This window comes from Spea bombifrons, chromosome 4 (assembly GCF_027358695.1).
Source record: "Spea bombifrons isolate aSpeBom1 chromosome 4, aSpeBom1.2.pri, whole genome shotgun sequence".
Classification (NCBI taxonomy): Eukaryota; Metazoa; Chordata; class Amphibia; order Anura; family Pelobatidae; genus Spea; species Spea bombifrons.
Window position 1 is genome coordinate 13,774,974 of NC_071090.1, and position 22,541 is coordinate 13,797,514.

General features: G+C 42.4%; 1 protein-coding gene across 2 annotated transcripts in view; it reads left to right on the plus strand.

The window, feature by feature from the left end:
* The first annotated feature begins 14,462 nt into the window (after positions 1 to 14,462).
* Positions 14,463 to 22,541, plus strand: part of LOC128492708 (A disintegrin and metalloproteinase with thrombospondin motifs 2-like) — a 236,005-nt gene continuing 227,926 nt past the window's right edge. Inside the window, exons 1-2 of one of the 2 annotated variants that reach the window (XM_053465368.1) lie at positions 14,463 to 14,680; positions 21,573 to 21,934. In XM_053465368.1, the coding sequence (XP_053321343.1) occupies positions 14,593 to 14,680; positions 21,573 to 21,934 (450 nt within the window). In that variant the 5' untranslated portion in view covers positions 14,463 to 14,592. The remainder of the gene's footprint in view (positions 14,681 to 21,572; positions 21,935 to 22,541) is intronic. The other variant, XM_053465367.1, reaches the window with a different exon arrangement.

Consider the following 22,541-nt stretch of genomic DNA (forward strand, 5'->3'; position numbering starts at 1 on the left):
GTGAGAAGATCCGACAACTATGCATAGCTCCTCCCTTCCCTACTTCCCTGGAGGAAGGACTTGCTGTCTCAGGGGCCTGACCTCCATCCGAACCTGCAACTGTTAAAACTCACTGCCTGGATGCTGAGAGCTCTTGCGAATGAAGGGGTTCGCCTCTGTGACTTTACTACACAGCAGAAAGATGGTGGTATCTGTGGTATATTAAGGTATGGAAATGCTTCTCATCCTGGGGCTCAGCCAAGGGTCTCTCCCCTATGTCCTGACCTCACAGATGTATTTTAGATTTTTTTTTTTTAAAATGTTTTTATCACATTTCCGCCCTTATTGCCATGCTAGACTCTGATCTAAACACCATTAGGTCCTTCCGCAGGTTCATTAGAGCTTTAGATAGATTACGACCTACCAGGTCTGTTAAGCCCATGCCCTGGGATCTCAATCTTGTCTTGACTCTTGGCTTTTTTTTTATATCTCATGTGAAGTGCCTACAGGTTTAGTAGGGCAAAATTAGGTTCAACTTGCCGATACCTCTTCTTTCCCTGCCATTAATCTGGTGGCACACTTTTCTTGCTCCCAACCTATTGTTTACGTAATAAACCCTTTTTTCACTTTTGCAGTATTTTGGCTTCCTGAGTTTCTTTATTAATCACAGAGGTACTGTTAGGGGAGGGGATTATTTGCGCCTTTTGCTTTTTGAGTCCTGCTTACCTAGGAAGGAGGAGTCTCTCTCATGTGAGGAGCCACCAGGTTAATGGCAGGGACATAAAAGTTCTCGATAAGAAGAACTTAATTTTCAGTTTTGCTGAATGGAGATATTACAGCAACACTGTTTAAGCAAAGTAAGTGATCTTACATCGCTTTCCAAGCTTATTTAATGCCATGATGTACCAGGTCTGTCATTGGTTGTTAACTAACCATTTTTCCATCACATGCCTGACACGTCATTGGTTGTTAGGGGGTAAATAAGCATGACTTTTCTCAAAATAACATTAGCATTCTTTATTATTATTTTTATGCACACCCTCACGTTTTGCACATTTTGCTTTTTTACATATTACATTTAAAGGGCACGTCATAGTGAGTGGTTTTGACGCAAAATCAATTTTGTTAAAAACTGATGACACTATTCATATATATTGTTCACAGACATTATAAAGGCACTCCCAAATTACAGTTGCATGTTCTCATTTTTTGGCACCTAGAATGCAGAGTTCCAGGGCTTTTAGCCCTGACAAAAAGCGTCATGATTCGTTGTTTGGGGTCTGAACAACACCTGGTTAAAGCGTCAACAGGTCGTAGCAAAGCTCTGATCTGGGATTTAGTTCTACAGCCAATCTATGCGTCTCCCAGTCAGACGCACTGAGCGTTTTCGGCTTCCTTGAAGTCCAATGACCTGTTTAACCTGGTTCTGGTTGGTTTCTCTGTTGCCACCCTGTGCTCTTAACAGGTATAGGGTGACTTAAACATAAGTCCACCAAGGGTAATTGATGTTAGCAATCTACACCATGATAATAGTCTTCAGTGTAACTTAGGCCCGCAACACATGAGGTTGAATCCTACCTGGTACTTCTAGGACCCACACGGGGGCCCTCACTTCCATACCACACAACTGGATGGCCTCCACGCTGGATTCCAATGCATGTGCTCTGTCTCTCAAGATGGCGGACAAATATATTCCACCGGTGAAAGCATGCATTCCACCATCTAATATGCTGTGACATCTCCAGCTTTCATATTTAAGGGGGGGGGCACATGGGCGACAGGGACCAAAGTATGGGGGGCATATATATATATATATATATATATATATATATATATATATACACACACACACACACACACATTAGACATGCATTAATAAGGTACATATTAACGACGTAATATGTACCTTATCTCTTTGAAGTAAAGACTGTGACTGAAATATGATTTCAAAATAACAGCTGACCTGGCAGTTACTTTTCATTCTTTAATATTAGCACCTGCTGCCAATATATATAAATATCAGACCCTGCCGCCAATATATATTATTAGCTTCTGTTGCCAATATATATTTATATTAGCCCCTGCTGCCAATATATATTTATATTAGACCCTGCTGGCAATATACATATTAGACCCTGTTGCCAATATATTTTATATTGAAAAAAATTAGACCCCAAGAAAGCATTTCCTTGGGCCCTGCTCCACACTCCCTACAATGCAATCATGCAGCAGCGCTGCAGGGAACCTGGATCCTCCTCTGTGATAACCTCCGCTGCTGCTGGCACTTTCTCTGGGGGCTTCTATGACGGAGCACTGACGTGACCTTCCGGTTCTCCATCATAGAAGCCCCGGCGGAAGTGCCGGCAGCAGCGGGGGTTGTCTGCACTTCCGCTGGTCATTCTGCACCCATGTGCTATTTTGGACATTTTTTAAGCTGGCCGGTAATATTAACCCCTTCAAACTACATCTTTTTGAAAACTAGACACCTCGGGTATTTCAAATGCTAGTATTTTAACTCTTTCCATGCACTAATTCTACCACCAGTATTTTTTTAGCCATTTTTTTCCCCCACACACATTTTTCTTCAGATGGGAATTTACAGCTGCTGGTATGTCACTGTCACACAACACCCCAATATGTGTTCAGCAACACCTCCCGAGTACAGTGATGCCACCCATTCATGGGTTTGACTGGCTGTTTGGGGAAAAAAGGGCCACATTTGGGGCATACGCATTTGTCAAAGTTGAACTCTTTGCATGCACACATTGTATCACCAGCATTCGTCAAAGTATATGTGCACTCACTGGCCACTTCTTAGGTACACCTTGCTAGTACCGCGTTGGACACCCTTTTGTCTTCACAACTGCCTTCATTTTTCGTGGCATACTTTCTACAAGGTGCTGGAAACATTCCTCAGAGATTTTGCTCCAGAGGTATGGACATGATGGCATCACACAGTTGCTACAGATTTGTCAGCTGCACATACATGATGTGAATCTCCCCTTCCAACTCATCCCAAAGGTGTTGTATTGGATTGAGATCTGGTGACTGTGGACGCCATTGGAGTACAGTGAGCTTTGTGACATTATCCTGCTGGAAGTAGCTATTAGAAGATGGGCACACTGTGGTCATAAAGGGATGGAGATGGTCAGCACCAATACTCAGGTAGGCTGTCGCGTTTAAAAGATGCTTCATTGGTACTAAGGGGCCCAAAGTGTGCCAAGAAAATGGCCGCTACACCATTACACCACCACCAGCCTGAACAGCTGATACAAGGCAGGATGGATCCATGGTTTCTTGTTTACTCCAAAGTCTGACCCTGTCATCTGAATGTCTTCGCTGGAATCGAGAAACATCAGACCAGTCATCGTTCTTCCAGTCTTCCATTGTCAAATTTTGGTGACCCTGTGCGAAATGTAGCCTCAGTTTTCTGTTCTTAGCTGACAGGAGTGGCACCCGGTGTGTGGTATTCTGCTGCTGTAGCCCATATGCTTCAAGGTTCGATGTGTTGTGCGTTCAGAGATGGCATTCTGCATACCTTGGTTGTAACAAGTGGTTATTTGAGTTACAGTTGCCTTTTTGTCATCTCGAACCAGACTGCCCCTTCTCCTCTGACATCAACACAGGGCCGTAGCTAGGATGAGGCACTCGCCTCGGGCGCAGCTGAGAGGAGGTGCACAGCCGGCCGATCAACAGCTGCAGCCTCCAGGACTGGTTGGGGAGATCACGAATAACTTTTACATGTTACCATTTTTTTTTTATTTTTTTTAACTATTTTTAATTTTTTTTAGTTTAGTTTACTAATAACGTTGTGATTAGAAAGCTGGGCTGCATTGACTTGCATGGTTGAATCCAGTATCCAGAGTTCTCAAGAGGGGCTGGAGGGACCCTCTTGAAAACGTTTTTTTTTTTAAGCACACCAACATCTTGCAAGTGGAAAAATCCCCCGCTCCGGAGTGTGTCATGCGGTGGGTGTTCGGTGTCCAGGGGAGGGCTGGCAGCCTAAGGCCTGGGGGGGCAAGTCAGGTGGCCCATTGTGCCACCGAATCAGCCCACCATACATGCCCATCTTTTCCTGATTTTCTAACGCATATTGATTATAAAAATACAAATATGATTCAAATGTGGTTTAACATAAGTAAATTTAATAGCAAAAAAGGATTGTAAAAAAAAAAAAGCAAAACCTAATGTCCCCCTGATGCTCAGCCAGTTAAATGTGCCTCATGATACTGGCTGAGGATTATGGGAAGTATAGTGCACAACAGCAGGGAAATTGTAAAGGCTAATATGAGTAATCTGTCAGGATCATACCTTAAAGTGGGCTGATTGGGGACAGAGCTGACAATGAAGAGCATAATGGGGACAAAGGTGACACTGGGGAGCTGAATGGGGACAGAGGTGACACTGAAGAGCATAATGGGGACAGCAATGACATGGGTTGAAAGGGAACAGAGGTGACACTGAGAGGGGATGATTGGGGACAGAGGTGACACTGAGAGGGGATGATTGGGGACAGAGGTGACACTGAGAGGGGCTGATTGGGGACAGAGGTGACACTGGGAGGGGATGATTGGGGACAGAGGTGATACTGGAAGGGTCTGATTGGGGACAGATGTGACACTGGGGAGCTGAATGGGGACAGCAATGACATGGGGGGGCTGAAAAGGGACAGAGGTGGCACTGGGAGGGTCTGATTGGGGACAGAGGTGACACTGGGAGTGTCTGGGGACAGAGGTGACACTGAAGAGCATAATGGGGACAGCACCTGCCCACTCTCACACATACTGTATATCCTTTCTTTGCAGCCGTTTGCTAACAAAGTGAGAAAAAATCAACATATCACAGGTCTTAAGATCAACAAAGAAGATTATAAGATATTGCTATATGATATGGATATGTGATTGTATCTCTATCCAGCGGGGGTATCTAGCAGCGGGGGTTTGTATGCGTCCGTCGCGTATACTTTCCCCGGCTGTCAGAGATCAGAGTTCCCCGCACCGGTGCAGCACCGGTGCGGGGAACTCTGATCTCTGACAGTCGGGGAAGGTCTATGCGACGGACGCAGACAACCCCCGCTGCTAGCCGCACCTCCTTCCGGCTGCAGCAGAAGGCGACGTCAACCCGCTGCCCCGGCTGGAAGCACCGGTAAGAGAGGGGGAGAGCGGGGGTAGGGGGGTGAGAGAGGGGGGAGAGCGGGGGTAGGGGGGTGAGAGAGGGGGGAGAGCGGGGGTAGGGGGGTGAGAGAGGGGGGAGAGTGTGTAGACTATTATAGTTACACATGCTAAATAATAGGGCTGCAACAACTTATCGATAAAATCGATAATAATCGATAATGAAAATCGTTGCGAATGAATTTCATTATCGATTAGTTGAATCGATTTTTATCGATTATAAAATGAGGGTTTTTTCAGAGCAAATGCTCTGAAAAATACCCCTCATTATATAAACCGTTTCAGTGACTCACAGCAGCAGCTCCTACTTACCAGTCCCTCCCTGTAATCACTGTGACAACTGGCCCCGTCCCCTTCCTTCTCCAGAACCACATGGCTGTAACACTCATCTAACTGTAAGTATAAAATTAATATTTGGGCTACTGAAAGTTAGGGGAGGTGGGGGTTCATTTAGGGGCAGTTATGGTTAATGGAGTGTTTAGGGTTAATTTATGGACAGTTATGGTTAATGGGGTGTTTAGGGTTAATTTAGGGGCAGTTATGGTTAATAGTGTGTTTAGGGTTAATTTAGGGGCAGCTATGGTTAATGGGGTGTTTAGGGTTAATTTAGGAGCAGCTGTGGTTAATGGGGTGTTTGGGGTTAATTTGAGGCAGTTGTGGTTAATGGTGTGTTTAGGGTTTATTTAGGGTAGTTGTTTTGATGGGGTATTTAGAGTTAATTTAGGGGTAGTTATGGTTAATGGGGTGTTTAGGGTTAATTTAATTAATTTAATAAAGTTAACTTAAGGTGCAGTTAGAGATAAAGGGGAATCTAAATCCTGGGGGCAGTAAAGATTAACCCAGTGCTTATTTGTAAAAGTATAGTGTCAGTGTGATGCGAACGGGTCTGTGACTCTATGAGGGGACTATTAGATATCTGGGGGGTATAAGGCATATCTGGGGAGGACGGAGTGACATATCTGGGGGTATAAGGAATATACGGTATATAAGGCATATGTGGGGAGGGCAGTGTGGCATGTCTGGGGAGGACGGAGTGGTGTATCAGGGTGTATAAGGCATATCTGGGGCCACAGTGGCATATCTGGGGGTAGAGTGGAGTGGCATATGTGGTGAGGGCAGCGTGGCATGTCTGGGGAGGATGGAGTGGTGTATCAGGGGGTATAAGGCGTATCAGGCACAGTGACATATGTGGGAGGCAGCGTGGAGTGGTATATATGGGAGGCAGCATGGCGTGGCATATGTGGGAGGCAGCGTGGAGTGGTATATGTGGGAGGCAGCGTGGAGTGGTATATGTGGGAGGCAGCGTGGATTGGTATATGTGGGAGGCAGCGTGGAGTGGTATATACGGGAGGCAGCGTGGAATGGTATATATGGGAGGCAGCATGGAGTAGTATATGTGGGAGGCAGCGTGGCAAGCCTGGGTTCAAATGTGCATCAATTGTGGGGGCTGGTTGGGAAATAAAGACAAGAAATGCTTTTTATCAAAGTTTTTTTATTCTGCTGTTTGTATTTAACATCATTTGTTTATTAAATTATTTTAAATAAATGAAAAATTTACATTCTTTTTTTTTATCCGATTAATCGAAAAAATAATCGACCAACTAATCGATTATGAAAATAATCGTTAGTTGCAGCCCTACTAAATAACATAATTGATCTGTTTCTTATAAGAAGATGGGTATAATCATTTTTTTACATGGGGATTATGGGTGGAATATTATAGTTACACATGCTAAGTAACAGATTTGACCCATTTCTGATAAGAATATGGGTATAATATTCTTTTTACATGGGGGATTATGGATGGAATATTATAGTTACACATGCTAAGGAACATATTTGACCTGTTTCTGATAAGAATCTAGGTATAATATTTTTTTACATGGGGATTATGGCTGGAATATCATGGTTACACATGCTAAGGAACATATTTGACCTGTTTCTGATAAGAATATGGGTATACTCATTTTTTTACATGGGGATTATGGGTGGAATATTGTAGTTACACATGCTAAGTAACACATTTGACCCATTTCTGATAAGAATATGTGTATCATGGGTGGAATATCATGGTTACACATGCTAAGAAACATATTTGACCTGTTTCTGATAAGAATATGGAAATATTATTATTTTTACATGGGGATTGTGGGTGGAATATTATAGTTACACATGCTAAAGAACAATTTTATCTGTTTCTGATAAGAATATGGGTATACTCTAGGGCTGAAACAACTAATCGATAAAATCGTTGGCAACAAATTTCATTATCGATTAATCGAATCGATTTTTATCGATTATAAAAAGAGGTTTTTTTCAGAGCAAATGCTCTGAAAAACTGCTCTCCTTATAATAATCCGATCTCAAACAGTGATCGGATTATAACACTAGAATCCAGATCCCCCGCAACGCTGCAGGGGACCTGGATTCCCCTCACTGTCGGCCGGTCTCTCACTTCCGTCTCTCTCCCCCCTCCCATACACCCCTCTGACTCCTCCCCCCTCCCATACATCACTGTGCCTCTCTCCCGACTCCATTACTGACACAGGCACTTTCACTGCAGCTTCATAGAAGCATCAGTGTAAGTGAAGGGCAGTAATGGAGGCTGTCTGTGCGATGCAGACCCCCACCGGCTGACAGAGAATCCTCCTCTCTGTCAGCCGGTGAGGGTCTGCATCGCACAGACAGACTCCGTTACTGCCCTTCACTCACACTGAGGCTTCTACGAAGCTGCAGTTAAAGTGCCTTCAGTAACGGAGCCGGGTAGAGAGGCAGAGCGGTGTATGGGAGGGGGGAGGAGTCAGAGGGGTGTATGGGAGCCACCCTCCCATACACCACTCTGGCTCCTCCCCCCTCCCATACGCCACTCTGCCTCTCTACCCGGCTCCCTGGTGTCTTGTCAGCAATGGAGGTTCACAGGAGGCAGAGTGGAGTATGGGAGGGGGGAGGAGGCAGAGTGGAGTATGGGAGGGGGGAGGAGGCAAAGTGATGTATGGGAGGGGAGGAGCCAAAGTGATGTCTGGGAGGGGGAGGAGGCAGACTGGAGTATGGGAGGGGGAGGAGCCAGAGTGGTGTATGGGAGGGGGAGGAGCCAGAGTGGAGTATGGGAGGGGGAGGAGTCAAAGTGATGTATGGAAGGGGAGGAGGCAGAGTGGAGTATGGGAGAGGGGAGGAGGCAAAGTGATGTATGGGAGGGGGAGGAGGCAGAGTGGTGTATGGGAGGGGGGAGGAGGCAGAGTGGAGTATGAGAGGGGGAAGGAGGCAGAGTGGTGTATGGGAGGGGGGAGGAGGCAGAGTGGAGTATGAGAGGGGGAGGAGCCAGAGTGGTGTATGGGAGGGGGAGGAGGCAGAGTGGTGTATGGGAGGGGGAGGAGGCAGAGTGGTGTATGGGAGGGGGAGGAGCCAGAGTGGTGTATGGGTGAGTTATAGTGGTGTATGGGGGGTATTATGAATTTCAGGGCATATAGGGGGTATAAGGCATATCGATATTAGGCATATCAGGGAGGCATAAACATATCTGGGGGTAAAAGGTATATCAGGGGGCTCAGTTGCATATCACTGGCATATAAGGAATATAAGGCATATCGGGGCACAGTGGAATCTGGCATATAAGAGATATAAGGCATATGGGGGCAGAGTGGCAAGCTGGGGGTCAGATGTGCATAATTGGGGGCAGTTTGGTAAATAAAAGAAAATATAAACAAGGCTTTTTTCTCATAGTTTTTATTAAATATGAAAAATAGTTATCATATGAATTAATATTTACTAATAACTTTGTATTAAAACCTAGTTTGAGAAACACTGTGTTTGGGTTCTTGTAGCTTTTATTATTATGTAAAAATAAGAAGGTGAAAGAGAGAGGCCACTGCAATAAATACATGAAACTGTAAATTGTACGTTTTGTATTACATTATTTTAAATTTTAAAAAAATTGCATTTTAACTATAATATTCCACCCATAATCCCCATGTAAAAAAATATTTATAGCCATATTCTTATCATAAACAGGTCAACTGTGTTCCTTAGCATGTGTAACCATGATATTCCACCCATAATCCCCATGTAAAAACTGAGTATACCCATATTCTTATCAGAAATAGATCAAATATGTTCCTTAGCATGTGTAACTATAATATTCCACCCATAATCCCCATGTAAAAAAAATATTATACCCATATTTTTATCAGAAATGGGTCAAATGTGTTCTTTAGCATGTGTAACTATAATATTCCACCCATAATCCCATGTAAAAAAATGAGTATACCCATATTCTTATCAGAAACAAATCAAATATATTATTTAGCATGTGTAACTATAATATTCCACCCACAATCCCCATGTAAAAAGAATAATATTCCCATATTCTTATCAGAAACAGGTCAAATATGTTCCTTAGCATGTGTAACCATGATATTCCACCCATAATCCCCATGTAAAAAAATATTTATAGCCATATCCCTATCAAAAACAGGTCAACTGTGTTCCTTAGCATATGTAACCATGATATTCCACCCATAATCCCCATGTAAAAATAATAATATTCCCATATTCTTATCAGAAACAGGTCAGATATGTTCCTTAGCATGTGTAACCATGATATTCCACCCATAATCCCCATGTAAAAAAATGAGTATACCCATATTCTTATCAGAAACAGATCAAATATATTATTTAGCATGTGTAACTATAATATTCCACCCACAATCCCCAGGTTAAAAGAATAATATTCCCATATTCTTATCAGAAACAGGTCAAATATGTTCCTTAGCATGTGTAACCATGATATTCCACCCATAATCCCCATGTTTAAAATTTATATTCCCATATTGTGCCAATCAAAACAGGTAAAACATGATGTTGCACATACATGTACCATATTAAATCAATATTTTGATTACATAACGTTTTTCTATTATTTCTATAGAATTTACCATGATTCCGTTATAAAACTGTATACATTTCAGCAAGTAAATAGTTAAACATTTGCAGCTTCTGTTTGCAATGTATTCATTGCAATTTAGCATCAAGAACTACCTAAAAGAACATACTTTGATTTACCATGAGTGTAAAATGTGTACTGACACCTATTGATAGTGCTGAGCATTGCAGCCAATCATCCCATCATGCTGTTTAGTACGTCCCCATTCAACTGTGCTCAACCCCACTAGAACATTCTACATAACATAATTTTGATGTAAACTTCCTGTTATGCTTTTATACAGAGAATAACTGAAAAAACAGCATATTAACCCTTACAACAACATGCCTTCATCATGCGATTAACCATTTTCACATCACAATTCTATTCTGGCAATAGAGACTACAAAAGTCAATGTGGTATGTTTTAGGAACTGGTCTGTAATTCTTTTTTATTCTCACTTACATTATGATCTATGAGCATTTATACCATACCGTAACTTTTCCAAACCGAACTATTCCAAATCTTGTAGAGATATCTTAACAACAATAATGCAATACAGTATACTTAAACTATCCCTCCCCAATGATGGTTGCACTCAAAGGAGACAACTATACAGGCTTATCAAGGTATACCCTCAGGACCTCCAAGTATACGATGACCATATCCAGGGGCGGGCTGGGCCGGGGGGCAATTGCCCCCCAGGCCGCCCTAAATCCGGGCCGGTGGGCCGGACGGACGACCGGCAGACGAGCATTCAATGCGGCTGCGGCCGCAAAGTTAAAAACTAAGCGGCCGCGAGCAGGATTGAATGCGGCCGTCATACGTACCTGGCGGGGGGGGCGGTCCGCCCGGGCTGCCGCTCATCTGAGGGGTGCCACCATGCCGGCACGCCTTCAGAAACGGTGCGCGCGGCAACTGTGGCTGTGTGCCAGGACTTGATGTCAAATCCCGGTGCACAACACTGAAGCCACGCCCACCGTCTTCCGTGCTCAGTATACCGGAAGGACAGGAAGAAGAAGAAGAAGAAGAAGAAGAAGAAGAAGAAGAAGAAGAAAAGTGAGAGTGAAAGAAGAAAAGGTAGGAGAGAGTGGATTAGTAAGTGTGTGAGAGTGATGGGTGTTGTGCTGAATGTAAGTGTGTGAGAGTGATGGGTGTTATGCTGAATGTAAGTGTGTGAGAGTGATGGGTGTTATGCTGAATGTAAGTGTGTGTGAGTGATGGGTGTTATGCTGAATGTAAGTGTGTGAGAGTGATGGGTGTTATGCTAAATGTAAGTGTGTGAGAGTGATGGGTGTTATGCTGAATGTAAGTGTGTGAGAATGATGGGTGTTATGCTGAATGTAAGTGTGTGAGAGTGATGGGTGTTATGCTGAATGTAAGTGTGTGAGAGTGATGGGTGTTATGCTGAAAGTAAGTGTGTGAGAGTGATGGGTGTTATGCTGAATGTAAGTGTGTGAGAGTGATGGGTGTTATGCTAAATGTAAGTGTGTGAGAGTGATGGGTGTTATGCTGAATGTAAGTGTGTGAGAGTGATGGGTGTTATGCTGAATGTAAGTGTGTGAGAGTGATGGGTGTTATGCTGAATGTAAGTGTGTGTGAGTGATGGGTGTTATGCTGAATGTAAGTGTGTGAGAGTGATGGGTGTTATGCTAAATGTAAGCGTGTGAGAGTGATGGGTGTTATGCTGAATGTAAGTGTGTGAGAGTGATGGGTGTTATGCTGAATGTAAGTGTGTGAGAGTGATGGGTGTTATGCTGAATGTAAGTGTGTGAGAGTGATGGGTGTTATGCTGAAAGTAAGTGTGTGAGAGTGATGGGTGTTATGCTGAATGTAAGTGTGTGAGAGTGATGGGTGTTATGCTGAATGTAAGTGTGTGAAAGTGATGGGTGTTATGCTGAATGTAAGTGTGTGAGAGTGATGGGTGTTATGCTAAATGTAAGTGTGTGAGAGTGATGGGTGTTATGCTGAATGTAAGTGTGTGAGAGTGATGGGTGTTATGCTGAATGTAAGTGTGTGAGAGTGATGGGTGTTATGCTGAATGTAAGTGTGTGAGAGTGATGGGTGTTATGCTGAATGTTTGTGAATGAGGGTTTCAGATAGCATGGATGTGTAAGTGTTGGGGGATAGCTTGGCATAGGGAGTCCGTAATCACATTCCTTTCATGCCCAGATTCCAGCATGTAGTGGCTGCCTAGGCATGATAGGAGTCTGATTGCTGTTATAAATTATTTTTGGTCTAACTTCGGTGTGTTAACACTTTTATTGGACAGAATAATTCAGTATTAATATATATATATATATATATATAATTGCAAACAGCAATCACACTCCTATCATGCTAAGTCAGCCAGCACATGCTAGAACCTGGGCATGATAGGATTGTGATTGTTGTTATATATATGTGTGTGTATATATATATATATATTTTAATATTGTTGTTGATTTTTTTGTTTTATTTTTTGTGTTACTTTTAATAAAGTATTTTAAAGTTTTTTTTTTTTTGTTTTTTTTTCAGTTTTGGCCAAGTGAATGCTGAATTTTTAGTTTCAGTCCAGAATTTTCATTTCGGTGCATCCCTACTATATACTATGCCAGTCACTAAAGTGGTAAGCCTACAACACATCAATGTTTGGCTTAGTATATAGTGATAGGGGTTGTCAGTGTCTGGCTCAATGTATAGGCACACATTGACGGTGGTACCGCGTAGTCCCTAAGCATATAATGATAACAATTTTGCTGTACCCCTGTCAATGTTTGCCTAACCATAGAAACTATGCAGTTTTAAAGTGTGTGTGTGTGGGGGGGTGCCACATACAGGGTCTGCCACAGGTGCCAAATACTCTAGGTACGCCCCTGCATCATGCGGCTGTCAGACCCAATGGCCATGCCTCAGCTCCTCTTCCCATGTATTAAAAGGGGTGTGATGAAGAGCTGAGGCATGCGGTGCGTGCACGCTGGCCACTTTAATTTCATTAGGCGCTGGTGGAGTGACTGCCGCACGACGGCCACTTTCAATGTCGCTCGCAGCCGCTTTGATGGTGCAATGGGCCAGTTGACTAGACTTGCCCCCCAGGCCTTAGGCTGCCAGCCCTCCCCTGACCATATCCCAGTATACCACCTGGGATACATTGATATATTCAGGATCTGTTACTTTTTTATATATTAGATTGCACTTTCCGTACTTAATCACCCTTGTAATTGTAATTAACCCTTGATATTCCTTAAAATAGCGTTATAATCATTGGTAATACCTCTTTCGTTTGCCTTGCCTTTTAAGCACAGATGAGGGGCAGCATTTCACGTGTTTAGCAGTGCAGGGCAGGCAAAGCAGGTACTTCGCGCGCCTTGCTTCCTCTCGCGTGCTCGCTACGTAGAACCGAAAGTCCGAGTGGGCGGGAAGCAGGAGACTACCTCAAACGAGTGGGCGGGATGCAGGAGACGCTCCTTCTGCTTCCTCTACATACCATATAAAAGGATTTCTCCGCACACCCTTTATGATCTGATGTCGCAGACCGCATTGAGGTCGCTGTCGAGCTGGATAGAGCTACTATAGAAGACAGCTACAAAACCGGTGATTTTCACTTTATGAGCCATGACATTCCCTAGTCCATTTGTGTAATCCTGCTCATGTCATTCTTAGACCCTAACACAGCACCTAGGGACAACCTGTGCAAAGATGTATGTTTATGTCTGAAGTCATTACAGTTTTTCTTCCACGTTATAGTCTATGGGCATTCCATTCTTCAATACTATATGTGGGCATTCCACTGTCATAGAACATATATTGATAACACACATTCCACTGCCATAGCCGCGAGGCATCTTTAACATCTGTCGTGTCCCGCTGGGGGAGATAAGACATCTCACTACACTTGACCGTCACTGTTTTTGGACACTGTCCCGGCGTCAGCTTCAGCTGTACGGATCCCCTGTAAGGAAAAAAACTGCATGTTTTTAGTACATGAAAACTTCCTAAAGGTTTACTATCTTGCGCAAGTCCAGAACGGCCGACAATTTAAACTTTGCGGATGTTTATTATAGATGTAAAACATACATCTGTTTTCTGCATTTTCCGCGGGAACAAGCCGGTTTCTGTGAATATGCAAGGTACTGCCTTTAGGTACTATAGATGCATATCGAGAAACACCCAGAGACATTCACATATATTTAATGGGGGAAAATGGTGACTGCAAACATCTAGCAACTAAGACGCGCCTCCTCGTTGTGGAAATAACGAGGACACAAACAGCTGTAGCGCACACTGCCACATCTACTTGGAAGGGAATATTACAATGGCCTATCCAGAAATGTTTTATAACGGCCAATCATTCTCTTTGCACAAAAACCAATCACGTGTTAGATTACATCTCAACTTCAGATGAACTGGTGTACAGCTGGAGTTATTCTGCCGAGAAACATTTGTGCTGATTTTCTTTGAGTGACACGGATGTAGCCCAGAGCGCCGAGGATTTCAACGAGCAATCCATACCCACCAGCCAGCGAATCTGCGGTTTTAACTGCAATGGAGCAAGCCATTTGGAGTATTTTAATTGGTTTTTGTTTCTCGCTCATACTTCCTGCAGATTTCCTATATATAACTAAAGATAAAGGTAGGTCAAAGAACAATATACACACTATGGAGACGTTGGTCTTCATCGTTCAAAGGAGTGAGTGGATGAGCGCATGATATTTTATTTTTCATAGAGCTATCATGTATCAGGAAGGGTGTGGGCATTCCAGTGTCAGTTCTTACATTCTTTCATTTAGCGCTGCTAATTTTGTAAACTTTCAGAAGAGAATGACAACAGATATCATATTGTTGTATTCATTGTGTTAATGTATCACAGGTACACACTACTGTCCAATGTCTTTCCTAATCATTTGGACGTTCGGCACCGTATATGCGATCAGCCTGCAAAAGCTATATGAATAACACATTGACTTGGTTACAGCAGATCACAGTAATGTAAAAAAAAAAAAACTTCTACGTGTATAGCTACGCCATGCAATTAATTTACTTGCATGTTTATTGCGCATTGCAAGTTTTAACAAGTATTCCAAGTTGCTGAATTGTTGGATATGGTACAAGTATGTGCTAGAGGAAGATGGAGAAACTGCTGTATGTATTTAAAATACAACCTGAAGTTGGGGGTTTAAGAGCAGTGGGGAAAACGCCCCAGGCATTTTCATAACCCTTTTGCCATTCATATTAACTAAAATATAAATTGAACCCGATGATGCATTTTTTGGTATGTTAAAATAATAATTCAGTGTAAGTGTTAAGCAGTCAATTTGTTTATACACAGATCAGCGAAATTTTAAAATGTATTACACCTACTGCCACTGACAACTGGATCGTTCCTCCCGCTGGTATCTTGGCAATTGATAAGGATGCTGTTGCTAGACAATAGTTAAATAGGATCGCCTAGCACAAAGGTGGAGAATACTTTACATTAGTGGCCTTACAAGAGCATGCCTACTATCATTTTAGGTTTTGGATTTAATAAGTATCTTCATCATTAAGCTATGATATTAAAATCAATTATTTCCAAGACATGTGATAACATATTTAAGATGTAGTGCTATTAGGTATTTACCATAATTATCTCTAAAAATAACCTTTTTTGTGACCAACGCTTTTTCTGTTTCCACTGAAAAATAATTCCTAATGTAAATGTCATGGAGACAAAAATGTAATGTAATGTAATATGAAATCTTTTTTTTTGTTTTTTTTTACACAGCTGCAAAAATATTGCAGTTTAATAAAAACAAACATTTTTCAATCACAATTATATCAGCCCCAGTTAAGGTTTCTAAATTTTGTAAACAAATACATGGAAAAAAAAATGTGGAATTTTGGATCAGTGTGTTTGCCAACATTATTTTTTATCTATAACAATAACTGCATAGTATATTTTTATTTATGAAGTACTAAAATATTTATATTGTTAGGACTCAAAATACATAGTCACAGTGACAGTTTATGAACATTGCATCTTTTTTAAATACACATCTAAGCCTACTTAAGTAATCCGCAATTTACACTGACCATTGCTAACCTTGTGTCCCCATTATCATCTCAAGTCACGTCACATTATCTTCCTGGTAATGTGTTTTTTTGATCATCATGTCTGTTTGCATTAAGTTTAAATAATATTGCCACTCTGGTTTATTACATGTTTCGAAGCATATATAGTTTTGCCATGAAAGCTGTTTATAAAAACTGGTGACATTATGCTGAACTGTTCACTTAACTTGTGAGCATATAGTGTATTTACACTAAAAAATCTTGGTACACACTAACTGTGGTACAGCGCTACAGAATATGATGGTGCTTTATAAAACAATAAATAATAATAGCTGGTCAGGAACATAACATTTAAATCATATCTTCCATAATTCTCTTTTCCTTTTACCCAGCATGGCAGATGTACAGCCCACTCTGTGCTACAACCAGAAAACTTGGATAATCCAGTGTCCCCAGGAAGCTCCCTGAGCAATGAATCTATGTGAAAGTACTGTGTAAGTACTTTCATATACATTCTTCAAACCTTCAGAAAGTAGTGGATATGGAGAACTTTGAAGAAATGCATATGAAACATTCAAAGACAAACATCAGCAATAAATTCAACTTCCAGGAATTACATTTTGTTATAAGTATTTACAATATACAATATTTAGGTTTAGTTTAGGTTAGAATAAGGAAACAAATTCCATGAAGTCTACCTAGAAATGTACTGGAGGGCCAATCCAAAGCAATATAGATCTAATAAGAATGTGCATCATTTCTATTAAGAAAGCCTGGTCCAGTCAACAAAACCAAAGCTAATAATATGGGGGTACACATAGATTACTGGAAAGCGTTTTAATGTCTTTTAAAAATCCTCCAAGATCAACCTTACTTTTGAAAACCCCTCTAGTATGAGTTACAGGGAGTATGTTATATCTCCTAAAGTCACTCTTATCCCTTTCAGATTAAAAAAACAAACAAAAATAACCCCCATGCTGGCTAATTAAATTACTTTTCATGCAAAATCAGGGCCATTTTTAAACATTAAAGGACATGTGGCATAATCTTCTTGTGTGCCCCCCTCCCCAGCTCAAATGTATCTGACTGGTGGTGGAAATCCGGTCAGCTTTGTCAGTATATGTAGTGCCTGCTGCTCGGTGGCGTCTCCAGCTTTCATATTTAGGGGGGGCACATGGGGGGTCAGGGACCAAAGTAGGAGGGCCAATTATAAAATGGTACATATAATATATATATATATATATGCGTTAGACGTTCATTTTTAACTACATCATATGTACTTATCTCTTTGAAGTGATTGAAATATGATTTCAAAATAACAGCTGAACTGGCAGTTATTTTTCATTCTTTAATATTAGCCCCTGCTGCCAATATATATAAATATTAGCCCCTGCTGCCGATATATAGAAATATTACACCCTGCTTCCGATATATATTAATATTAGCCCCTGCTGCGGATATATACTTATATTTTACCTTGCTGCCGATATATATTAATATTAGACCCTGCTGCCAATATATATAAATATTAAACCCTGCTGCCAATATATATAAATATTAGCCCCTGCTGCCAAAACATATATATAAATATTTGCCCCTGCTGCCAATAAAAATATAAATATTTGCCTCTGCTGCCAATATATATATATAAATATTATAAAAATATAAATATTAGACCCTGTTGCCAATATATTTTATAGTTAAAGAATTGGACCCTACCCAAGCATTTCCTTGGGCCCCGCTCAATGCTCCCTTGCATGCAATCACTCCCTCCGCTACCACACCAAAAAAAATATTTGCCACATTGACTGCAGATCAGGGGAAGACAGTGAGAGTGAGTCCTTCTGACTGCACAATGACATTGAGAGGTCCTCTCCCCTGTAATCATCCCTTTGTCCCCTCATTCACTAAACCATACCGCTCTTTTACTTACACCCTGTAGTTCAGGTATAGATCAAATAAACAACACATGGAAACAGCACGTGCATGTATAGATCAACTGAATAAGAAATACAAACCCTGTATTTGCAGGTATACATAAATAATGTATGGAAGCATAGCATAGCAGATACAGATAAACAGAATAACACACAAACCCAGCTATGCAGGTACAGATCAACTGGAAATCACATAACAACCACGCATTAACAGTATAGATAACCCCCTAAATTACAGGCATAGCTCACAGGATGCAGCTCACCAGCCCTGGTGTCCACACTGCCCACATAGAACCCGACCAGCACCAAGATAACATTAACAAATTACAGTCGAGAGTGAGCCAACTTTGTCCCCAAACAGCCGCCCTGACACCAGTACAGGCTCTGCAACACCGACACCCAAACACACACACCAGGACAGGCTCTGCCACACAGACACCCAAAACAGACACACCAGGACAGGCTCTGCCACACAGATACCAGGACAGACTCTGCCACACTGACACCCAGACACACAGACCAGGACAGGCTCTGCCACACCGACACCCAAACATACACACACCAGGACAGGCTCTGCCACACCGACACCCAGACACACACACCAGGACAGGCTCTGCCACACCGACACCCAAACACACACACACACCAGGACAGGCCCTGCCACACAGACAGCCAAACACACACACCAGAACAGGCCCTGCCACATCAACACACACACACACACACCAAACAGGCTCTGCCACGCCGACACCCAAACACACACACACACACACCAGGACAGGCTCTGCCAAACCTACCCCCAAACACACACCAGACGGGGTTTCAATTGAGGGGGGCACACGGGGGGGTACAGCATGCTGTAGGGGGGGCATGGCCGACGCCACTGCCAGGCATCACGTATCAGGCCCATCATACCCAGCTATTACACATTACACCTCACTCCCATCACTCCTAGACAGCTTCTTTCTTCCTCCTCCTCCTTCTTACCTTGAGCAGAGCTAGAAACTCCAGAAGATGTAAAACGGGGCGGGCCAGACAAGCGGTAGCAGGCCAGGAAAGGAAGGGGCGTGTCAAGACAGAGACACTCGGGAGGAGTGGCTGGGAGAATGTGAGAGGTGGTAGATGGCAAGATCAGTCCCTCCCCTGTCTTTCTATTGGTGCTGGCTGCTGCAGGGGAAGCTCCACCCTTTTGAGTCTGTTGCCGGTTCCCCGTCACAAAAGCACAGTGTGCACACATCGTGCTGCACCGTGAGCAGGGCCAGTCTGCGCGGGCTGCACATTGAAGTCCAGTGGGCCGAACTTTGGACGCCCCTGACCTAGGCGCCAGGACAAAATTCTCAGTCGCCATGGCGACCTGGTGCCTGGGATTTGTCGAGCCCTGGTGTACAGTATATGAGAAAGAAGAAAATTACACCTAAACATGAACACGGCAGAAGTCATGAAGGGTACAAAAAATAAAAACACTCAGCTCTGTCCTTAAGGGGTTAATATTTAATTTAGAAGACCCTAACTTATTTGAAGCAGAGAATACTGGGCTTTATAAATATCACCCTAAAGTTACTATTACACAGTTTTTTTTAGTGTGCACATACTCAAATATATAAAAGAAAAAAAAATTAACAGACACACCAGGACAGGCTCTGCCACACAGATACCAGGACAGGCTCTGCCACACAGACACACAGACCAGGACAGGCTCTGCCACACCGACACCCAAACATACACACACCAGGACAGGCTCTGCCACACCGACACCCAGACACACACACCAGTACAGGCTCTGCCACACCGACACCCAAACACACACACACACCAGGACAGGCCCTGCCACACAGACAGCCAAACACACACACCAGAACAGGCCCTGCCACATCAACACCCACCCACACACACACACACCAGGACAGGCTCTGCCACACCGACACCCAAACACACACACACACACACCAGGACAAGCTCTGCCAAACCTACCCCCAAACACACACCAGACGGCGTTTCAATTGAGGGGGGCACACGGGGGGGTACAGCATGCTGTAGGGGGGGCATGGCCGACGCCACTGCCAGGCATCACGTATCAGGCCCATCATACCCAGCTATTACACATTACACCTCACTCCCATCACTCCTAGACAGCTTCTTTCTTCCTCCTCCTCCTTCTTACCTTGAGCAGAGCTAGAAACTCCAGAAGATGTAAAACGGGGCGGGCCAGACAAGCGGTAGCAGGCCAGGAAAGGAAGGGGCGTGTCAAGACAGAGACACTCGGGAGGAGTGGCTGGGAGAATGTGAGAGGTGGTAGATGGCAAGATCAGTCCCTCCCCTGTCTTTCTATTGGTGCTGGCTGCTGCAGGGGAAGCTCCACCCTTTTGAGTCTGTTGCCGGTTCCCCGTCACAAAAGCACAGTGTGCACACATCGTGCTGCACCGTGAGCAGGGCCAGTCTGCGCGGGCTGCACATTGAAGTCCAGTGGGCCGAACTTTGGACGCCCCTGACCTAGGCGCCAGGACAAAATTCTCAGTCGCCATGGCGACCTGGTGCCTGGGATTTGTCGAGCCCTGGTGTACAGTATATGAGAAAGAAGAAAATTACACCTAAACATGAACACGGCAGAAGTCATGAAGGGTACAAAAAATAAAAACACTAAGCTCTGTCCTTAAGGGGTTAATATTTAATTTAGAAGACCCTAACTTATTTGAAGCAGAGAATACTGGGCTTTATAAATATCACCCTAAAGTTACTATTACACAGTTTTTTTTAGTGTGCGCATACTCAAATATATAAAAGAAAAAAAAATTAAAATAATGTAAAGACGTTCTTACGTTTCATTTGGAGTGCGTTTCTTTTATTTGGCCCTGAGGGGAACCAGAGCAGCTGCACACAATTGAGGTCCCACAATGCACTGCCCATAAGGGTAAGAGATTCGCTATTTGTTTGAAGAATTTCTTACACTCTCAAATAAATGCCTGAGATGTAACTCTTGGTTCTTTTACAACTTCTCTGAGCATTGCATGGTCTGACCTTGGGGTGTATTTGCTGGGACGTCCTTTCCTAAGAAGATTGGCAGCTGTCTTCAGTGTTTTCTACTTTTGAATAATCTTTCTTGTTGTTGAATGTTGGATTTTAAATTGTTTGGAAATGGCCTTATAACCCTTCCCAGATTGATGGGCAGCAACAATCGCTTCACTTTGATCGTTGCTGATGTCCTTCCTCCTTGACACTGTGTTAACACAACCTTGAAAGCTCCAGTCTGGCAAATTGCTAAAACTTTGACTTTTATAGAGGTGGTCACACTTGCTAACGATTTTTTTACATGGATAATCAGGAAAACCTTGTTCATATCATGTGTATTAAGCGTACATCATTATAACTTGCATTGATATTTTCCATGGACCTAACCTGTTTTATTATCTTATTATAATAAGATTAGAGTGATTCGGCATTTAGTGGTACAGTACCTAGAAAAAATGCTAATTTATTTATAATAACTTTCAGAGATTGACAATTTTATATAATAAAAAATACAATTCTCTTTATTTTTAGACTTACTTTTGGAGAAGATAGAAGCATACAGCCTTGTGACACCAATCAGTACTGATTCAAAGGGCAACTTTTTATCCCATGTAGTTTCAAAAAGTGATAAAACACGTTTTCAGCGAGATACTGATCATGTTAATCAAGAGCAAGAAGACCATAACATTTATTATAATGTCACAATATTTGGAAGGGAATTTCATCTAAGGTTAAGAAAGAATTCAAAGCTAGTAGCACCTGGAGCAACAATTGAATGGGAAGATGATTCCAATGTGACTATAACAGAACCACTTCATAGGAATTGCCTCTATGTTGGGGATATAACGGACCTGCCAAACGCTTCAGTTGCGATAAGTAATTGTGATGGACTGGTAAGCTGCTTTAAGATTTTATTAAATGCAAATAGTAAAAAATGTAACGGTATAGATATTTGTTGTGGTCGTGGCCTGTTTTATGCAAAATTATGCTAATATTTAAATACACAATTTAGACAAAACACATCTAACAATACAACAATAAATTTGATTCAGGAATACAGTTAAGTTATGTAAAGACGAATACCAACATATGTTATGATATATAATGATATACTTTATTAATACCTCTAGCGGTAAAAACAATATATCGAAAAGGGTTACCATAACAAAGTTACAGACAGTCAACAATTATATTCTAATAACATTGTAAAAACATATGTACTTAACTTCAGAGAGTATCAGCATATCCTTTGGTGCTCAGTTTCCAAAATGGCTCTAGATACCAGGATCATATAGAAGACATTAAAGGATTCTTTCAGTAGTAGTTTTCAAATTTTTAGTTACACTACTAGACACTAAACTAGTCCTAGCTTCTTGGCACTTAACTAGCCCAAGATGGAAGAGCAGCTTTCTATTTCATACTTTTTCTCTGGCAAACTTTCTCAGCTCTCCTAGCTTCTGCCATGCTGTGTCATTCCTCTCCTTTCAGTCTCTTCTGCCC